The 19,439-nt window shown below is 40.9% G+C and overlaps 2 protein-coding genes across 6 annotated transcripts; one reads left to right on the top strand and one right to left on the bottom strand.

Annotated features, from left to right (window-relative positions):
• The first annotated feature begins 1,739 nt into the window (after positions 1-1,739).
• On the top strand, positions 1,740-19,385 carry LOC117394462 (ribonuclease P protein subunit p38-like). Of its 5 annotated transcripts, none has more exons than XM_033992780.3 (3): positions 1,740-5,496; positions 16,723-16,851; positions 17,652-19,385. In XM_033992780.3, the coding sequence occupies exon 3, from the start codon at positions 17,693-17,695 to the stop codon at positions 18,554-18,556; it is 864 nt and encodes a 287-aa protein (XP_033848671.1). In that variant the 5' UTR covers positions 1,740-5,496; positions 16,723-16,851; positions 17,652-17,692; the 3' UTR covers positions 18,557-19,385. The 5 variants fall into 5 exon arrangements, with proteins under 5 accessions (XP_033848671.1, XP_033848670.1, XP_033848673.1 ...); XM_033992779.3 differs by having other exon boundaries at positions 16,718-16,851; XM_033992782.2 differs by lacking the exon at positions 1,740-5,496 and adding an exon at positions 10,457-10,702.
• LOC117394463 (acyl-CoA-binding protein homolog) lies at positions 12,236-16,774 on the bottom strand. Its single transcript, XM_033992785.3, has 4 exons — positions 16,637-16,774; positions 14,318-14,435; positions 14,164-14,226; positions 12,236-12,501 (listed from the first exon to the last, which is right to left on the bottom strand). Exons 1-4 carry the CDS (start codon positions 16,646-16,648, stop codon positions 12,428-12,430), a joined length of 267 nt encoding a protein of 88 aa, XP_033848676.1. The 5' UTR covers positions 16,649-16,774; the 3' UTR covers positions 12,236-12,427.
• Positions 19,386-19,439: the final 54 nt, after the last annotated feature.

Here is a 19,439-nt window from a genome sequence, read left to right as displayed (position 1 = left end):
TTACAATGCATTAGTAAGACCTCACCTAGAATATTGTGTTCAGTTCTGGTCACCTCGTTACAAAAAGGATATTGCTGCTCTAGAAAGAGTGCAAAGAAGAGCAACGAGAATTATCCCGGGTTTAAAAGGCATGTCATATGCAGACAGGCTAAAAGAATTGAATCTATTCAGTCTTGAACAAAGAAGACTACGCGGCGATCTGATTCAAACATTCAAAATCCTAAAAGGTATAGACAATGTCGACCCAGGGGACTTCTTTGACCTGAAAAAAGAAACAAGGACCAAGGGTCACAAATGGAGATTAGATAAAGGGGCATTCAGAACAGAAAATAGGAGGCACTTTTTTACATAGAGAATTGTGAGGGTCTGGAACCAACTCCCCAGTAATGTTGTTGAAGCGACACCCTGGGATCCTTCATGAAGCTGCTTGATGAGATTCTGGGATCAATAAGCTACTATGGGCTGAATGGCCTCCTCTCGTTTGTAAACTTCTTATGTTCTTATGACTGAATGACAAGAGGTGTTGCAGTGAAGACGAAGATGTACTTGCAGAAATGTGAGGGGAAGCTTTCATGGCATCTGATGGCAGCGCCAGTGTCCATCACCTTTCATGATCACAGTATTACAATATTTCTATATTGTGATGTGGTCTGGTTATAATTCTGATTGAAAAGATTTATTGAAGTGAATCGGAATTAGACTAACTTGTATAAATAAATTAAGAAACAAACCAACCTGTTTCACTTGTAATATGAATGGGATTCAAACCAGAAATGTACTACAAACACTTTAAACAAAGACAGTCTTGTCACATTTTTCTCAATCACATTTATTTAGATGCATAAAATTTAAATCTTATACATTGTATCATTCTAAGCTTTATATTCCAGGGAGCAGCTTTTATTGACATTGTTATATAAGTCACTGTATTTGCTCAACAGTCATTCTTGGATTAGATTATAAGATAGACATGTAATGAAGCAAATGCATGGTCTGCATTTTTCTTTCCTGTTTCTTTCTTGAGGTGGAAGTATCCCTCAAAAAGCAACACTCTATCACTTTCATTACTTTCTCTCAGCACAAGGGTTCCCCCTGACATTAGCTAGTATATTAACTAAGGACACCCCACCCAGTGATCCTAGACATTTTGCTGTATAGTCATATTTCTTATTTGTACAGGCATTGGATATGAAGATTATAAATGTATGAGTTCAAGGGAGTAAGTGCTGCGTTCAAAATAACCCCAAGTACCTAACAACAGTTTTCATGTAAATAATTGATGTCTTGGTCTGGGGAACATTTCTTAGTTCAGTGTCAGGGTCATTCAGAAGAGGATATTTCTGCTTATGCTGCAGCCCACAATGCTCCACAATGCCTACTCAAATACAGCCTCTTATTTCATCATACATATGCATCATTCTCTATTCCTTTAAATCTACTAGAAGTGCATTTTTCTTTACTTCATTCAACATAAGAACATGCATATTAGGACTTCTTTGGGCACTTTCACATAAAAACACATCCAAACATTTTGTATGAAAAAAATCTTTTGACACAGGCCCCCTCTTCTCACTGTGGAGAGTAGCTTACAAAATTGTTGTACTTTGAAAAATGATCTTTTCACAATTGTACACTTGTGTCTAGTGTCACAAGAGGTTTTTTTTCTTTCCCTTGATAAATAATTCCATTATTTGAGCATTTAGGCTGTGGTTAGATTCATGTATATTGGATACGCTAATAAAAACTGTGCGTAAAAAAAATAGTGGCCTTTCCATTTTTTTAAGCTGGTAAAACCAAAAGCTAGTGTCTTCTAATTTTAAAAAACACTGGTCCAGATACAAGAAGCATTTACTCCAATGCTGCGTACAGTATAAAAAAAATATATAAAAAGATAAAATCAAACTGCAGCCTAAAGCCTTAAAAGGCATACAAGTTAGTAGTGTTAATCAGAAACATTGAAAACTATTTGTAAATTTACTGCATATAGTAGTTATTGCAGGTGGATCACTTGCATTGATGTATGATGTTGCACCACATTTTCCAGTCTCATTAGCCCTGTAAGGTTGGATGCATGTTGACTGACAATCAGGAAGTCTTAAAAACCACATGGTGAGAAAACTCAGGCCACTCTGCCTACAGCTGAGACAGAGCGAGTAGCTGCAGCACGTCATGGAATGACTTGCTGAGGTTCCGAAAGAATTTGTCTGCATCCGTTTCTGGGCAAGACTTCCAGGCCGTGCAAGCTACCACAATCCTGTCATAAACAAAAATAAAGAAATATCAAAGCAAGATTATTTTACAGATATTTAAAACAGCTTCTGGGAGAAAAAAAAACACGCCACACACTTCTCAGCAAAACAAGAAAACAGCAGGATGAGTCAGCAAAATTTACTATTTCATGAGCTAAATTTAATACAGGAAACATTGATCTTGACTAGGGGTTCCATTCCATTCTGTAGGAAAATTTTATATTGCTCCTCAGGTGAATCAATGTGCAGATATTTTCATCAAGCTATAGCCATTTTCCAGTTTGGACACAGCAATGCAGCTTGAATTTCCATTCTTACCTATCATCCCTGATGCGGTAGAAGAACCCATGATGAACCATTGGAACTACACCCCCAAGGCCTGTAGTACAGCCCACTAGGCTGGCTGAAAGAACAAAATGACCCCCTCCACCACTGGGAAAAAAAACAACCCCAACCACCACACTATTCACCCCCCATCCCCATTCCAATCCACCTTCCAACATAACAATACAACTCATTCTACAAGTAAAAAGTGTAGCAGGGTTGCGTCAAGAAAGAGACTCAGAGGCAAGGAAGCTGCAGTTTAAAACACACATTTAATAAACAAAATAACACAAAAATACAAACAAAAGGGCACAAGGGCCAAAATAAAGGTTTAAACAAAATTCCACAAAAACTGTCCAGGCTGGGCAGAGCCTTCACTGAAGTTTTTAAACAATGTGGCAACACAGAAATAAAATATAAAATATAAAATATAAACTAAAACACTCACCCACTCCTCTCCTCAACAACAGCCTTTCTGTCTGCTTTTATGCAGGTGGCCACTCCCCAATTAGCCTGTCCCTGCCACAGCTGGGTTATATCATTTTTATTATTTAACAAATACATGGTACATTGTTGCTTAAATGGTTTGAGCAATGCTACAGCTTTAAACATTTTATTTTCATGTACCTACTTAAACATTTACATCTTTAATTACATCTTAGTTTCACCGCTGTTCTGAAGATGCCATTAATAGATCAGAGAAAGATTTCCACTATTGGATGAAAGGTTCCTAAGATATAGCGAAAATGAAACTTTGACATGCAGTACAGGCAGAAATCTGTAATATATCACTGTCACTGGTTGATTCGCAATCAATAATGAATGGCTTTTGAACTCTGGTAGAAACATTACCTTTTAGTGCAAGCAGGGTCATTGTAGAGGCCATAGACTGGAAGACCCTCTTCATGTGCAATAACATACATCCCAAGAAATCAATAATCTAGATTATGTGAATAACTATCGACTACATTGAAAACAGGCAAATGTTTGACCATTACGTTTGGCTACAAAAAAAATACCTTTCCCATGTTGTGCTTCGGGGGAGCGTACTTTTGTGTATAGCCCACATCTTGAATTTAGTTATTTGCCAATCCAACCTTTCGGTTTCATCTACATGATTATTATTTGTATAGGATGGTTTTACAAGACGCCAGTAGCATCTAACCGGGGTTCTTCAATTCACCTAACTGTATAGGCTAGGTATGTGTAACTTTGTGTACTGCACCCGTCATTAGAAATTCATTTATTTGCGCATCCAACACCTCATTCGAAAGGCTGAATTATTTGTATGCGACAGCTTTACAAAAGAGCATTAACACAGAGTAATCCTCAGTTTCTGTACAATTTTTGTGTTCTTGTGACCAAGGGTTGTTTATTTGATTGTTTATTGACTTGTTTTTGTTGGTTGACTTTTTTTAACTTTTCACAGTATCACTAAAGTTTAGGTATAAATCACGTCTCTCCAGCACAGCTTTTAGGAGGTCTCCAAAGCAACGCTGAACAGGCAAAACGACAGGTCTATCGACTTCATACATTTTAGTGCTGCTATGGAAAATTCTAACAAAAATAATCTTTTTTTTTTCTTAAATAATATAAAGCCCATATACTGTGAAATAATGTATTTGATATGCATTTTTTAAAGATAACCTTTTCTTTTTGTGCTGGGTTTAAAACATACATACACACTTAGTGATTAAGAACTGTCTCCTTCTAATGGAGGAATTGAGTGGATTACATATAGAACCAAGAAAATAACATAAATGCTCCTGACCTCCAACAGAACAACCCGTGGAAACTTACTCTGTGATTGAGAACTGCCTTAAAAAAGATTTTGTTATGGGGGAACCGTTATCCTTTGGAATGTACTGAGAACTCTTGTCAGACACGGGACAATGCAACCTCCTCGAAGATGACAGAGGCTAAAATAACGCCTTGCCTAAAACAAAACAGGGCCTAATGCCAATCTTTATTTTCCTGCCCTTGCTTTTGACCTGATGGACTGACTGCAGGAGTGTCGCTGTGTTCCTCAGGACTTTTGTTCTTGTTATCCATCTACCTATCGACTCTGCTGCTCTACTAAGTCTAAGGCCACTTTAAAAAATCTTGTGTTTCCAGTAACCCAACCTTCACCATCTATGTTTTTTTTTTTTAAATTAATTCATTATTTATTTTTTAAAATAAACATACCTCTGACCTTGCCTTAGTTTGTAAAGTGAAACCCAGGGAGAATGGAGCCGGATGGGCTCTGATCGCAACGATATTCAGACCATTTTAATATGCAGTTAATCACTGCCGCGAAACCAATATTGCTTTGTCAGAACCTACCTTCCATCTGAGTGGTGAAATAATATTTGAAGGCTTCTTAACCTGTTATAAGATTAATAACATGTTTGAATACTGTTGAAATACTATGTTTGAACTTGGTCGATCTTTATTTCATGTGCTATTGGTGATTTATATTTCCTTTGCCTTTTCTATCTCTGCTCTTTATTATTGTATTCACTTTTCTCAATAGAGTAATTTCATTATGCCACATGCATGCTCCTTGTTCAGGTAATGAACTTATGATATGTCAGGAGTCCCAGAAGAATAAATTAAAATGAAATTTATTACGCAAGGATACTTTGTGAAAAATACAAAATTATCCCCAGAAAATTAAGTCAGAGATGGATACTTGTAAAACTCTGACTAGTGTAGTCTATGGAGATACATTATATATGTTGCTCAAGCATACTGTTCAGAACATTTCTTAGTTTGGAAGTGAGAAATAACAGATGTTCTTTTTGTCGACAAAGCAAACCTAACCTAATCTGAAGTGTGAGGACTCCATGGAGATCTCGCAGGCAAGTTGACCTCAACAGGACTGCAACTACTGTGCTGTGATACTTGAACGGCTGTGTGGCAAAGTGGTAATGACGTGCAGGTGAGTGCAGTGCAGAAGAATCACACAGACAAACGTTGGTACAGGTGCAAGGGTGTTTATTTAAATTAATAAATGTCCAGAGCCTCAAGGCAAAACCTGTAACTAATAATAATGCTGGAAGTGATACAGCGGCGTGTATCACTTCTCGTTATAATCCTACGGGTTTGACCCGCAATCCCAAAGTCCCGTTCCGACACCCACACTAAACACAAACACAAAGACAGTGCGTGATTCAAGTGCTAAAAGGTGCAAAACAAAAGACAGTTCCAGTAGTGAAAAGGTGAGTGGTGAAGTCCGGGTTTGTCGCTGGCCTGCGGCTGCAGCTCCGGATCGTGCTCAGTAATCTTTAGTGAGACAACAACACACAAGACACACAGTGTTAGAACACAGACACAAAACACTCACGGTCGATCTCACAAAACGGGCTCCTTCTTGGTCATATAATTTAACCATATGCAAAGGAACAGATCACTCAAGCCATGCCCCCTATTTATACCCTTGCCCATGACCCCGAGGTTAACGAGCGCATCCGCTCCTCCAGTCCTCGGATGCCACGCCGCTTACCGTCTGGGTCACTGAGCTCGGGTGCCATAGCTCCGCCCCCTTCCGAACTGACCGACTTCCATCTACCCTACGGAATAAATTGTCGTGCCATTTCATTAAGGGTACTCTGTTCCTCGTACACCGTGCTCTCACAGGTCGAAAGGGAGATCTAACACTAAGACTCATTCGATCGCTGTCACATATCCCACCGCTCAGAGTGGAGCCGAAGGAACACTCGGCTAAACCTACCTTTCCCATTACTCCCCCCTCCCGGGAAAAATAATCCGCATTTTGGTGGTCTTTCCCTGCACGGTGTACCATATGGTACATGAAGGGCTGCAATGCCAGATACCACCGAGTTATCCGGGCATTGCTGTCCTTCATTGTGCTTAACCACTTGAGTGGGGCGTGGTCAGTGACAAGATCAAATGAGTGTCCCAGCAGGTAGTATCTTAAAGAGTGAGTAGCCCATTTAATGGCCAAACACTCTTTTTCGACGACGGAGTAGTTGCGCTCCCGAGGGAGCATTTTTTTACTTATGTACAGAACAGGGTGTTCTACTCCGCCTACCATTTGAGACAGGACTGCACCCAAGCCGACATCCGAAGCATCGGTGTGGAGGATGAATCTCTTAGTGAAGTCTGGCGTGATGAGAGCAGGGGCCTGGCAAAGTCTCTGCTTAACAGTATTAAACGCCCCCTGACATTCTTCTGACCATTTAATTGAATTTGGTGCGCTCTTTTTGGTGAGGTCAACTAAGGGATTAACCACTGTGGCATACTCGGGGATAAAGCGGCGGTAATAACCGGCTAACCCCAGTAGCGACCTCACTTGAGCCTTGGTTTTGGGGATTGCCGCATCTACCAAGGCCTGGACCTTGGAGACAACGGGTTTCACCCTGCCATTCCCCATTACAAATCCCAAATATTGCGTTTCTTTTTTGGCAAACGCACATTTTCGCAAGTTAGCTGTCAGCCGGGCTGCCCTTAGAGACTGAAGGACGGCTGTGATCCTAGCCAAATGCTCTCGCCAGGTGGAGCTGTAAATGACCACATCATCAATATACGCTGCCGCATATTCACGATGTGGGTGTAAAACCTGGTCCATCAGTCTCTGGAAGGCAGCAGGCGCACCATGTAACCCAAACGGCATGGTTGTAAAATGAAACAGCCCCTCTGGTGTTGAAAATGCGGTTTTCTCTCTAGAACTACGAGTTAACGGGATCTGCCAATATCCCTTCGTCAGATCCAGAGTGGAGATGAACCTCGCCGTCCCCAGTCTATCTAGGAGTTCGTCGACCCGAGGCATGGGATACGCATCAAACTTGGCAATAGCGTTTACCTTGCGGAAATCAACGCAGAAGCGGTTGGTGCCGTCCTTTTTGGCCACTATCACAATTGGACTGCACCACTCGCTCCTGGAAGGCTCAATCACCCCAAGTTCGAGCATGTCCCATACCTCTTTGCGAACGCCACTCCGTCGACTTTCCGGGATCCGGTAAGGTCTCTCTCGCACTGTGACACCTGGGGGAGAGATAATGTCATATTCAGCAAGGTTAGTTCTACCGGGCGTGTTAGAAAAAACATCGCTAAATTCCTCAATTAACCTCCGTAGTTCACGTTGCTGATCAGGAAGTAACTGTTCCCCCATCGAAATGTTCTTTGTGCCAGAGGGTTCTAGCTCGGGCCCTAAATCATCCTCTATATTGCCTGGGGCTATGAATAACACCTCTCTTGCCTGCCAGGGCTTTAATAAATTTATGTGATAAATTTCTTTTTTGTTACGGCGATCGGGCTGTTTAATTTCATAATTCACCTTTCCTATAGCCCGAATCACCTCATATGGCCCTTGCCATTTAGCACATAGTTTGGATTCCGATGAGGGAAGTAGCAGCATTACCTTGTCTCCAGGTCGAAAAGTTCGGATTAATGCATTTTGATTGTAATGCTGCTGTTGTCGATGCTGAGCCGATCTGAGATTGTCTTGGGCCAAACGACCGACCAAATCTAGGCGATCTCTCAGTAGGAGCACATGCTGCACTACATTTTTGGACGAGCCTTTGTGCTCCTCCCACCCCTCTCTCAACAGATCGAGAATGCCACGAGGCTGTCGGCCGTACAAGAGCTCGAAGGGGGAGAACCCTGTCGAACTCTGCGGCACCTCTCTCACTGCAAAAAGGAGGTAGGGAAGACGCGATGCCCAATGTTTTTGCTCTTGATTCACAAATCGTCTCAGCATCGCCTTTAGAGTCTGATTAAAACGTTCCACCAAACCGTCCGTCTGTGGATGGTAAACCGACGTTCTGATGGGACGTATTTTTAGTAATTTATATACCTGCTGTAGCGTATTTGACAAGAAATTAGTTCCATGATCAGTCAATATCTCGTTGGGGATCCCTACTCTTGCCATAATCTGCACTAGTTCTTTGGCTATCGCAGCAGCACTAGTGGACCTCAATGGAACTGCCTCTGGGTATCGCGTTGCGTAATCTACCACCACTAAGATATGCGTATACCCGGAGTCAGAAGGTAGCAAAGGGCCGACTATGTCCACTGCGATGCGTTCAAAGGGGGTGGAAATAATCGGCAGTGGGACCAAAGGGGCGGGGCGCACTCGACCCGGCGCTACTCGCTGGCAGTCTGGGCATGTGGCTACATATTTCGACACTTCCTTATAAAGACCTGGCCAAAAGAATCGAGCCAATATCCGTTCCCTTGTCTTGTCAACTCCGAGGTGCCCCGCAAAAGGGATATCATGCGCCAGCCTCATGACCTCCAGTCGACAAGACGGGGGAACCAATAATTGTGTTACAGGATGTCCTGTGCCCGCGGCCAGGTTTACCCTATATAGTAATTGCCCCTTGATAATGAAGTGTGGAAATACTAGTGCCCCAGCGCCTTCAACATCCTTACCTTCAATGGACCGGACCTGTCCCCAAATGTGCACCAGTGATGGGTCATTGTTCTGCTCCCACACTAGGTTCACATTTGAGTGCCACATGTCCGGTATATTGAGCGGGGCGGGAGTAACATCTGCCCTTGATGGCCCAGTAACCTCGCCCTCTCGGTCACACTGCGTTCCGACCCCCTTCGACTGACGTTTTTCACCGTTATAACAGGCTCCCACCAGCCCCCAGCCTTGTCTCATTAACGCTCCCTCCCATTTCCGCAGCCTTCTCTCTTTGTTTGTTTTTTTCGGCCGGAACAGGGAAGAGAACATTTCCGCTTGAAAGGGAAAAACATTACCAATCATTTCCCCTTCTACTTTTTCTGCCACATTTGCGTGTATGGCCGGGACTGCCCTTAATTTCAATAAATCTTTATAGTTGGGCCAGTCCCGACCCAGAATAACGGGATGTGGTAACCTTTCTGCTACCCCAACTACCAGGGAACATTTAATCGGACCGACCGATAAATATGCTTTTACTGTGGGGTATGTTGCCGTGTCTCCATGGATACAGGAGATCGCCACCTGACCTTGTGGCTGCCACACCATACCGCCTAAGAGAAATGCTCTAATTAAGGTTTGACCACACCCTGTGTCCACTAATGCATGGGTTTTCACATTTCCAAAAATCACCTTAACAATACAAGGCCCCTCCCGACCATTTTTCCCTCGCTTACCCGCTTCAGATGCCAGATTACAGACGGCCACGTCACACTCCATCGCAAATGGGCATGACCTAGCCTGATGTCCCGGCTGGCGGCACCTAAAACAGGTAGGGGGAAAGGAGGGCACAGTATTAAATGGTCTGTCCCGCTGCTGGTATGGCAACGGGGCAGGGGCAGCACCTCTACCCCAGCTGGGGGCCAACCTTGGTCTCCATGAAGAGGAGGCAAGGTCGCCCATTGGGGTTGGTGCTCTCGGAGGTCGTTGAACCGGTCCTGGTGGTGGGGCTGGCGGAGCAGAGAGAGGAGGTGGGGCTCGGCCGCTCCGTTGAGGTAACGGGGTGAGTAGCCCGGTCTGGGCGGATACCAGGGAGTCCTCGAAGTCCTCAGCGAGCTTGACTGCCTGTTCCAGGGTGTCGGGGTTGTGGCGCCGTATCCATCCTTGGGTCTCGGCGCCGACCACATGACAAAACTGCTCAATAACGATGGCCTCCCCCATCTGGGCAGTTGTTTTTAGCGCCGGGGTGAGCCAGTGTATCATGTGGTCACAGAGTTTCTGCGCGACCACCCTGGGGCGTACGTTCGGGGACCTCCTGTACTCCCTGAACCTCACTCGGTGCGTTTCCTCCGTAATATTAAGACGGCGGAGAATAGCCAGCTTTACCAGGTCATATTGAGCGGCGTCGTCATCCCCCATCGCCTGGTAGGCTGCCTGCGCTTCCCCAATCAGGCAGGGTCCCAGCTGGCTTGCCCAGAACTGTCGGGGCCATGACGCGGTGGTCGCCAGCCGCTCAAATGCCACCAGGTATGCCTCTGGATCATCATCCGCCGTCATTTTATGCGTCCTGGCTTTGGGCGCTACGAAGCCGCGTTCCGCTGATGCTGTGGGAGGTATTGCCAGCCCGACCCTCTCGATCAGCGCAGTGTACCTCTCCTCTCTCCGTCTTTCCTCCACCTCCCGTCTGCTGTCCAGCTGCTCCAGCAGCGCCGACAGTGTTGCGTAGTCCATCTCTACTTCTGACAACCACGTGTGGCAAAGTGGTAATGACGTGCAGGTGAGTGCAGTGCAGAAGAATCACACAGACAAACGTTGGTACAGGTGCAAGGGTGTTTATTTAAATTAATAAATGTCCAGAGCCTCAAGGCAAAACCTGTAACTAATAATAATGCTGGAAGTGATACAGCGGCGTGTATCACTTCTCGTTATAATCCTACGGGTTTGACCCGCAATCCCAAAGTCCCGTTCCGACACCCACACTAAACACAAACACAAAGACAGTGCGTGATTCAAGTGCTAAAAGGTGCAAAACAAAAGACAGTTCCAGTAGTGAAAAGGTGAGTGGTGAAGTCCGGGTTTGTCGCTGGCCTGCGGCTGCAGCTCCGGATCGTGCTCAGTAATCTTTAGTGAGACAACAACACACAAGACACACAGTGTTAGAACACAGACACAAAACACTCACGGTCGATCTCACAAAACGGGCTCCTTCTTGGTCATATAATTTAACCATATGCAAAGGAACAGATCACTCAAGCCATGCCCCCTATTTATACCCTTGCCCATGACCCCGAGGTTAACGAGCGCATCCGCTCCTCCAGTCCTCGGATGCCACGCCGCTTACCGTCTGGGTCACTGAGCTCGGGTGCCATAGCTCCGCCCCCTTCCGAACTGACCGACTTCCATCTACCCTACGGAATAAATTGTCGTGCCATTTCATTAAGGGTACTCTGTTCCTCGTACACCGTGCTCTCACAGGTCGAAAGGGAGATCTAACACTAAGACTCATTCGATCGCTGTCACAGGCTGCCAAGCAGAGTTGCAGTTAACCCTATGTAGGCCTTGTAAACAAACAACAGAGTATTCTCCTCTTTTCTGTTCTACTGTATTTTTTCTGTCTGCCTTCAACACAGTGCTCGGTGCCGATTGCGAATGCACGGTACATGGTGCACGTAGCATGGAAGGATCTAACCAGTGGGGAATTCAAAATACAAATGCTTCCGGGAGCTCATCTAGAGACTGCTGAAATGCATTGACTAAAATGATGTTGTGCTTTTCAGATGTAAATACTGGAATTCTATTTTTTTTTCCAGTCATTCCACAGTGAGACTGCAAATATGTTAATTAAACAGTCAATGCATTTACATTCAAAGTCAGCAATCGGTACCATAGTTACAAACCATCTATCGTACAATCATTTGAATACCAACATGGACCAGTTCATATTTATTTGATATAGAGAAAAGAGAAATTAATTAAAACTGATTGTGCAAATGTACTTAAAAAATATAGTGAAATTAAGTCAAGTGATTCCTATGATATAGCCTTATTATCCCAACCAGTCACAAACCAGAACTCATTAATAAGTAGCTAGATTTTGAAAACCTCAATACTCGTGCCAATGCATGTCCCTAACAGATTCAAATATAATGAGATTAATTTACCCATAGTTGTGTCTGAAAATGTATGACCTATGGACAATTGTACATAATATATATATCAATTGGAGACATACAATATAATGTACCTGCTGGCACAAAGTGAATAAACTAAACTGCATCAATGAAAATCACAAAAGAAAAACTGACAAATGTGACAATATTAAAAAAGTTTTATTTGTGTTTAGTACATTTCTGAAAGGTTCTAAAATTAACAGTGTGTTTGAAACAAACTCCATTGTTGAAACATGATTTGAAAAATATCCCTAGTTCGAGAAATACAGGATAGTCTTCACTTGCAAATTAAACAAGTGCTCTACATAGTACTTCAGTGGTTAGACTTTTCTTTACAGTCCATATTTGTCAATGACCTCCTTTGCTTTAGCAATGTAGGCTGCCATGGCATCATCCTTTGACATTCCTGTAAGACATCAAATACACACTGAAAAACATTGGTGAAAAAAAAAACAAAAAAAACAATAACAATGATTTTTGTCAAAATTTGTATTTAACGTTTTAAATGTATGGAATTTTGTGACCATTTTCTATAATTATGACTGTTTCAGTATAAAAAATCCTAAGCGATGTTAATTAATTACAGTACATTTTAATATTCTCTTCATCACTTGGATCCATCGTAGATTTTCTGGAAGAAAACACAACTTAGCACCAGTTTCTATGTTTCTTCGCTGTAAATGTTGTAAACATTGCGGGTGGAGATCATTTGGAGTTAAAAGACTGTTACCATGGTGATTTTACTAGTACTGCTTATGTTATATCTTTGTTCCATCCATTAACTGTTGAACTTGAACCTCTAACCAAGTAATGCATCATTTAATTATACCTGCTAAATCTGGAGTCACATATTCTTACATTGCCCTCTTGTCAGAAACGCCCTATCTGCTAGAGTAAGTAGATTGCTTTTTTTTTAAAATGTTGCTTTCCCTGGCCTTTTTATGATGTTAGTAATCAGTCTGAGTGGTATTGCAATTACTCAAAATATGTTTTATTTATGTTTGTATATGTCTGTCTTGTTGAGGTTCTATCAGTTACCTGCATATAGACATGTGCACTGTAGTCTAAATCTGCAAAATGGTCTTTATATTAGTAAGTCCCAGCACCATCTAGTGCACATCCATGTTCTGACAGCAAAATAAAAGCTTTATCTAAGGATCACTAGATAGTGCTGGCTCTTATGTCTATAAGGACACGTTCTAGACAGACCTAGGCTATGTTACATACTGTATGTCTATGACGGAAGAGCAGCTCCTGCACTCAAGATATACTGTAATATAAAAGGAGAAGGAAAAAAACTTGTATTTGACGCTATTTTAAAGGAGTTATTTTTCTAAAGGTGATATCAGGCTAATAACATGAATTCTCTGATCTTCCACTATGGGAGGGCTCTCTGGACTTTGAATTGAAATGTTTGTTAGCAGTGTTAGCCAGCAGCTGCAGACACAGAAATGTGTAACCATTTATAAATAACCTTGTGGAAGATTTAAACTCGCATAAGCACACATCTGTACAAAACAGCTGTGTGCCACGCAGTGGCCTGAAACCTCGTCTCCTGAAACCAAGTTCCAAGCCACAAAGTATCTTTGTGTTCCCTCAGCTTAAGTGATAAAGATTTTAAGCAAATGGAATAATGTAACCAGAACAATATGGACTATTACAGCAGGAAGAATAAAGTAAAGACCGCAGCCTGTCTCTGGACTATATTATTATTTATTCCTTAGCAGACGCCCTTATCCAGGGCGACTTACAACTGTTACAAGATATCACATTATTTTTACATACAATCACCCATTTATACAGTTGGGTTTCTACTGGAGCAATCTAGGTAAAGTACCTTGCTCAAGGGTACAGCAGCAGTGTCCCCACCGGGGATTGAACCCATGACCCTCCGGTCAAGAGTCCAGAGCCCTAACCACTACTCCACACTGCTGCTATTGGTAAATATGTTGCATACTGTCAATAAAGTACAGTATCAGTATTAAACTGACCTCGTATTGAGCTAATTATTCTGGGTAACCCATCACAAAGACTCACACCAGTGAGCCACCTAACATGAACATTTTACCTTTTCTTTCGTCCCAGGCATCCCATTTTGCTTTACCCTTCATGTCTAACATTCCAGGACGATCTGTTAAAATAATAAAAATTAGGAAGACATAAATAAAGTCTATTTTTAAACAAAGCAGAGAGATCCCTTTAAAGATAATAAAGTCATCCACCTATATTAATGTCTCCAACAGTGGCTTGTTTGTAGAGCCCATACAGCTCCAGCAGTTCCTCATCCTCTGGCCTGGACTTCACCTTCTTCACATCTTCTGCCACTTTCTCAAATTCAGCCTGAAAAAAACAGCAAACTTATACAAATTAAACAGGTCACTCTACCAAAAGAAATCATTCACCACACATTGAAAAACTTAGAGAGCATCACACCTTAAAAGAGGTAAAAGTGGATTACATTTAACACGACTTGCAGGTCCAATTTGTACAACTCTAAACAATTTTTAACAAAATATATTTTGAGCTGCACAGACCATACAAGATTTCTAGTGTGATTTTTCACCAAACCTCATGTAATGTTATTTTCATTAAAAGCTAGGTGGAAAGTTCACTGTGGCAGTTTAGTACAGTATAGACACCTGTCGTGCTTTGTATTGTTGTTATTTTTAGTTTTCACACAGTTGATACATTTTGTACACAAATGTGATAACTACTTCCATTGGCTCTCACTAGATGGCAGCATCAGGTATTATTGCCCCTCTGCTGAACTGACGAAAATGTCAGGGACTGTGCAATATTCTGAATTGCTGTCCCTCGGTACTTGCAAATAAGTTAACTGTTGTTGTTCTCAGGGACAGTAGTTCATGCCTTGTTTGAGATTCTCATTAGCAAATCAGCACAAGTCCCTTTTCTGATAGATCACTTTGTTTCCCAAAATATATTTTCACTTTAACACAAGAAATATATATTTTTTGTGTGACTGGTAGAAGTGTTGCTTTGTAGGATCACAGACAGAGCTATCAAAAGATACAAATGCAACATCAGCACAGCCAACAAATTAAATTATTAATTTAGCTGTTCTGTCAACATTTGTTCCAGTCCAAAGTTTGCATGATTTTTTATTCTACATGTCATAAAAACCTGTTAATGTTTAACTAAAAATGCACTAATCAATCAAAATGCAGTTTTACACACACACACACACACACACACACACACACACACACACACACACACACACACACATATACATATAAAGGGCAGGCAAACCCTTAATAAATCTGGCATTTAATTCCAGTAATTTAAAAAGTAGTGTATGCTTTTCAGTTGATATGTTACAAATGACTTATCTTTATAAGACATTATTATTATTATTATTATTATTATTATTATTATTATTATTATTATTATTATTATTATTATTATTAATGAGTCATTTAGCACACCCTTGTATCCAAAGCGACTTACAGACTAGGTGGTGAACTATGCATCACAACTGCTGCAATCATTACTGTATTTGAAATCAGATCATTGAATGGGTGTGTTTTACCCGACCCTGGTGCTAACATGTGTTTTGCTACTGTTATTGATACTACTACACACTGCTTGAAAAAAGACAAGTGTTCGGATTTAGTAAACGGTTTAATTTCTTTAACTAAACTCATACATTTTTTCTACGTTTCTTAAAATAGACTAACAGTGTGTTACACAAACCTTTTTTCTGTCCCACTGAATGTCCTTCGGATGAGATGTAAAACTCATGTCCGAAGTGACCATGCACTATACAGCTCAGGGTCATTCTAATATTATAAGGCAGGCGTTTGAAATACTTAGTAGTGATCCTATGCGCATGGTTTTAATGTTTGCTTTTTGTACAAGTAACGGTGAACAATGCATATGTGTAGTTTAGCCACCAAAAAACGCCTATGTAAAATGTGTGTGTGTATATATATATATATATATATATATATATATATATATATATATATATATAGCATATTAGCAACATAAATAAGCAACGTATTAGCGACGTAAATAAGTATCCTGAAGACCACGATAAACAATATGACTGCAGGTAGATGCAGTCATATAATAATATCGCTAGCATTATCGAATGTGTAGTGATGGGTGTGTTTGTGGTCATACACGTACCAGAGGTACTACGTTTCTGTAAACCCAGTTTACATAAAATGTCATATTATTATATTGTTTCTTTCAGACGCCAAAATCCGCTGAATGAATGCGATCTTTCTAGATGCTTTGCAGCAAATCAGTTTTCAATGCGTTAAACTGCAGGCATACAGCAACGGGAAATGCTGGCATGCGCATTATATATTAATCTAAATTTTAAATAAAATTACACCAAATAAAAAAAAAATAAAAAAACATAATTAAAAAAAAAAAAGTTAACCCATGTAAATTAAACATTCGAATAACAAACATCCAAGCCCCATGCAAATACATAATATAATAAGGATATCCATACAAACTACAATGTGCATGTTTACATAAACAAAAGAGCGAATTTGTAGATTATTTACCCGCAGAGACATTTTTCAGAGCACCTTTCCCGCTTTGATTACAGCCTTTTCGAAACGCTACACTTATTTTAATTATGTAAGAATAGCTCGCTGCCTGCAGATGGATGGTGAATATGATTGGATGCAGCGACCAAAGGGAGAGAGCAATGGATCCAAATGACATGACCTCGCTGAATAAGCGCCAAGCAACGAGAATGTTCCACCTGTGACTCGAGGTGCAGTTGTTTTGCATGCTTAGGAGGTTTCACCAGCCATGTACGTTTAGTTGTTTCTGCTGTGTAACTGTTTTAAAGCGATGTGTTCCAGTTATCACATAACATATTTTCCCATGCAGGTGGTATGCACTAAAATATTCGGATTTTAGGAAGGCATGTAGTTCCATAGGTAATTTCACAGGTATCAGCTTTGTTGTGTACACCTTGGTGCATCTAGACTAGAATAATGTGTGTGTGTGTGTGTGTTTTTATTTAAATGATCCATTTGTGGCAAAAATAGATTAAAGATTGTAGTGCGTCATGGATGAGGTATAGTGAAGAAGTGTATACTACCACTACTCAACAGTGAAAGAAGTCATAATTATTATTTTTATTAAATGAGAAGTGTCTAGCTAATCCTCTGGATTTATTATTTATTTCTTAGCAGACGCCCTTATCCAGGGCGACTTACAATTATTACAAGATATCACTTTATTTTTTAACATACAATTACCTATTTATACAGTTGGGTTTTTACTGGCGCAATCTAGGTAAAGTACCTTGCTCAAGGGGTTATTGGTTTATAATTATTTTTATGCAAAGCTCTCTTGAAACAAAACCAAAAAATCTAAAACAACTGAAGTGTACAGGACTTGAACCTTGTAATCGTCAAATGTTTGAATGGCATTGACTTTTTGGGTACTTTGTATAAATGTAACACACAAAACATGAATAGTACAGTTTTTACTAGTACAAATTCTGTAGCAGGCAGAACAAACTGACAGTCTTCAATTAACTTGTTTTCCTTCTGTTTTCTGCAGACTGTTTTAAAAAGTACATGCACACCCACACAGAGTGAAGGATGACTACACCTGTACGAAAAGGGCTACAGAAAGTAAAGCAGGTACCTGCCAGAACATCTTTCAACAGTCCATACAGTATTGCATGGTGTTCCTTGGAAAGTGAGGACATGCATTTTATCCTGCAGCTATTGCAAGATAAATTTAAACAAACTGGCCTGCAAAAAAGGGAACCTCCAAAAAGAAAAAGAAAATGCCAAGCTGTTAAAAAATCACAAAGTAGCGACCAAATGGAGCTTGAGGAAACTCCCCATGAGGATACGAAAGAGATGCCTGAAAGCATGCCTCCAGTGACAGAACCAGGATGGACTGACATGTCTGTCAGAAAACAGCTGGCTATAAGAATCAACGAAGTAACCCGGGCTTTGGAAAGGAATGAACTTTGTCTAGTGTTAGTTTGCAAATCTGTGAAGCCTGCTCATATGACTAATCACTTAATTCAACTAAGTGTATGTCATGCAGTCCCTGCTTGTCTGGTGCCACGTCTCAGTGAGAATATAGCTGCTGTGCTGGGTCTTAAGTGTGCCCTGGCACTGGGCTTCAAAAGAAACTCGGAAAGCTTCACTGATGAAGTCAAAGCCATAATACCAAAAGTCCCTTCACTGCAGGTTTCTTGGATTCAACAAGACTATAAAATTGCCACAGAAGATACAAGTCTTTCCAGAGCAGAAACTGTCACACAAGAAGGTGGGCAGAAGGAATGGGATGCCGAGCTGCGCAAGAAGTGGAAGCTTGATGAGGATTTGCCAGAAGGGAAGGAGTTGGAAAGTAAAGAACTCATAACTTTGCAACCCCTTAAAATAAAAAAGGTGATTCCCAACCCCCAAAAGATACGCAAGCCAAAATATAAAAAGCAAAAGAACTAGCAGGCATATTCCTATTTCATATTAACAAGCTGAGGGTGCTGAGTTTGCAACTAAAAGTAGTAATTGGAACACAATACAAAATGTGAACAGAGCTGGCCACAAATAAGCCTAAAATCACCAATGCTAACAGTTGGTAAAAGATTCACCACGATGCTAAGTTTGCATTATTTGTGTGCAGAAAAAAAATAAAATAAATGAGTGCTGATGTTACAAGACTAGCAAAAAAGAAATGCTGTAGTGCCTAATTTAACTTACTGAGCTATTCATTTTAATATTTGTAACATGCATGTTTTCATTTTAGGGAAAACATACAGTGTTAAGTGTTTTGTGAATGTTGACCCTTGATTTCAGTTCTAACTGGAGCTGGAATAACCTTCATACACAAGTATATGATGTGGAAAGAGCATTTTAAAGTGAGCTGAAGAACACCTTCTGAAGACTCATTATACTATATGCCACAGTATACAATTGCTGCAGTATGTTGTCAATTGTTTGTTTATTCTTCCACCTTCCCTGCTTCATTCCTTGCAGGTGATTTTCTTTTTACTGCATTTTCTGTTGCTCTCTCTAAACTGGGGTTTTTACCATGCAGTTGACTAAATATGAGATTTCCTTTTAAGTCTTCAGAAACATTATACAAGCATTCCAATTACAGGTCATAAAACAAAACTGGAGGGAGCCCCAAAATATACAAAACCAATTTCACACAGGTTTCTCTTAATGTATTTCCCAGCTGCCATTGTAATCTGTATCTAGATTTTTCAGACACAAAGAAAACTGTACTTCATTTTTAATAAACATTGTCATGTTAAACAATGAGGGAAAACTATGGAGTGTTTCAATGTCTTGTTTGACTGTAGGAAAAAAAAATATACACAAAAAG

This window comes from Acipenser ruthenus, chromosome 3 (assembly GCF_902713425.1).
Source record: "Acipenser ruthenus chromosome 3, fAciRut3.2 maternal haplotype, whole genome shotgun sequence".
Lineage (NCBI taxonomy): Eukaryota > Metazoa > Chordata > Actinopteri > Acipenseriformes > Acipenseridae > Acipenser > Acipenser ruthenus.
This window is presented reverse-complemented; position numbering and strand designations above follow the sequence as displayed.

Bases quoted from the DNA above. Each gene is read 5' to 3' on its own strand.
- LOC117394462 (XM_033992780.3), top strand. From the start codon at position 17,693: ATGACTACACCTGTACGAAAAGGGCTACAGAAAGTAAAGCAGGTACCT.
- LOC117394463 (XM_033992785.3), bottom strand. The intron at 14,227-14,317 runs GTGGATGACTTT...TTATTTTAACAG, and splicing joins TGTTGGAGACATTAATATAG to ATCGTCCTGGAATGTTAGAC. The intron at 12,502-14,163 runs GTAAAATGTTCA...GATGTCTTACAG, and splicing joins TGCCTGGGACGAAAGAAAAG to GAATGTCAAAGGATGATGCC.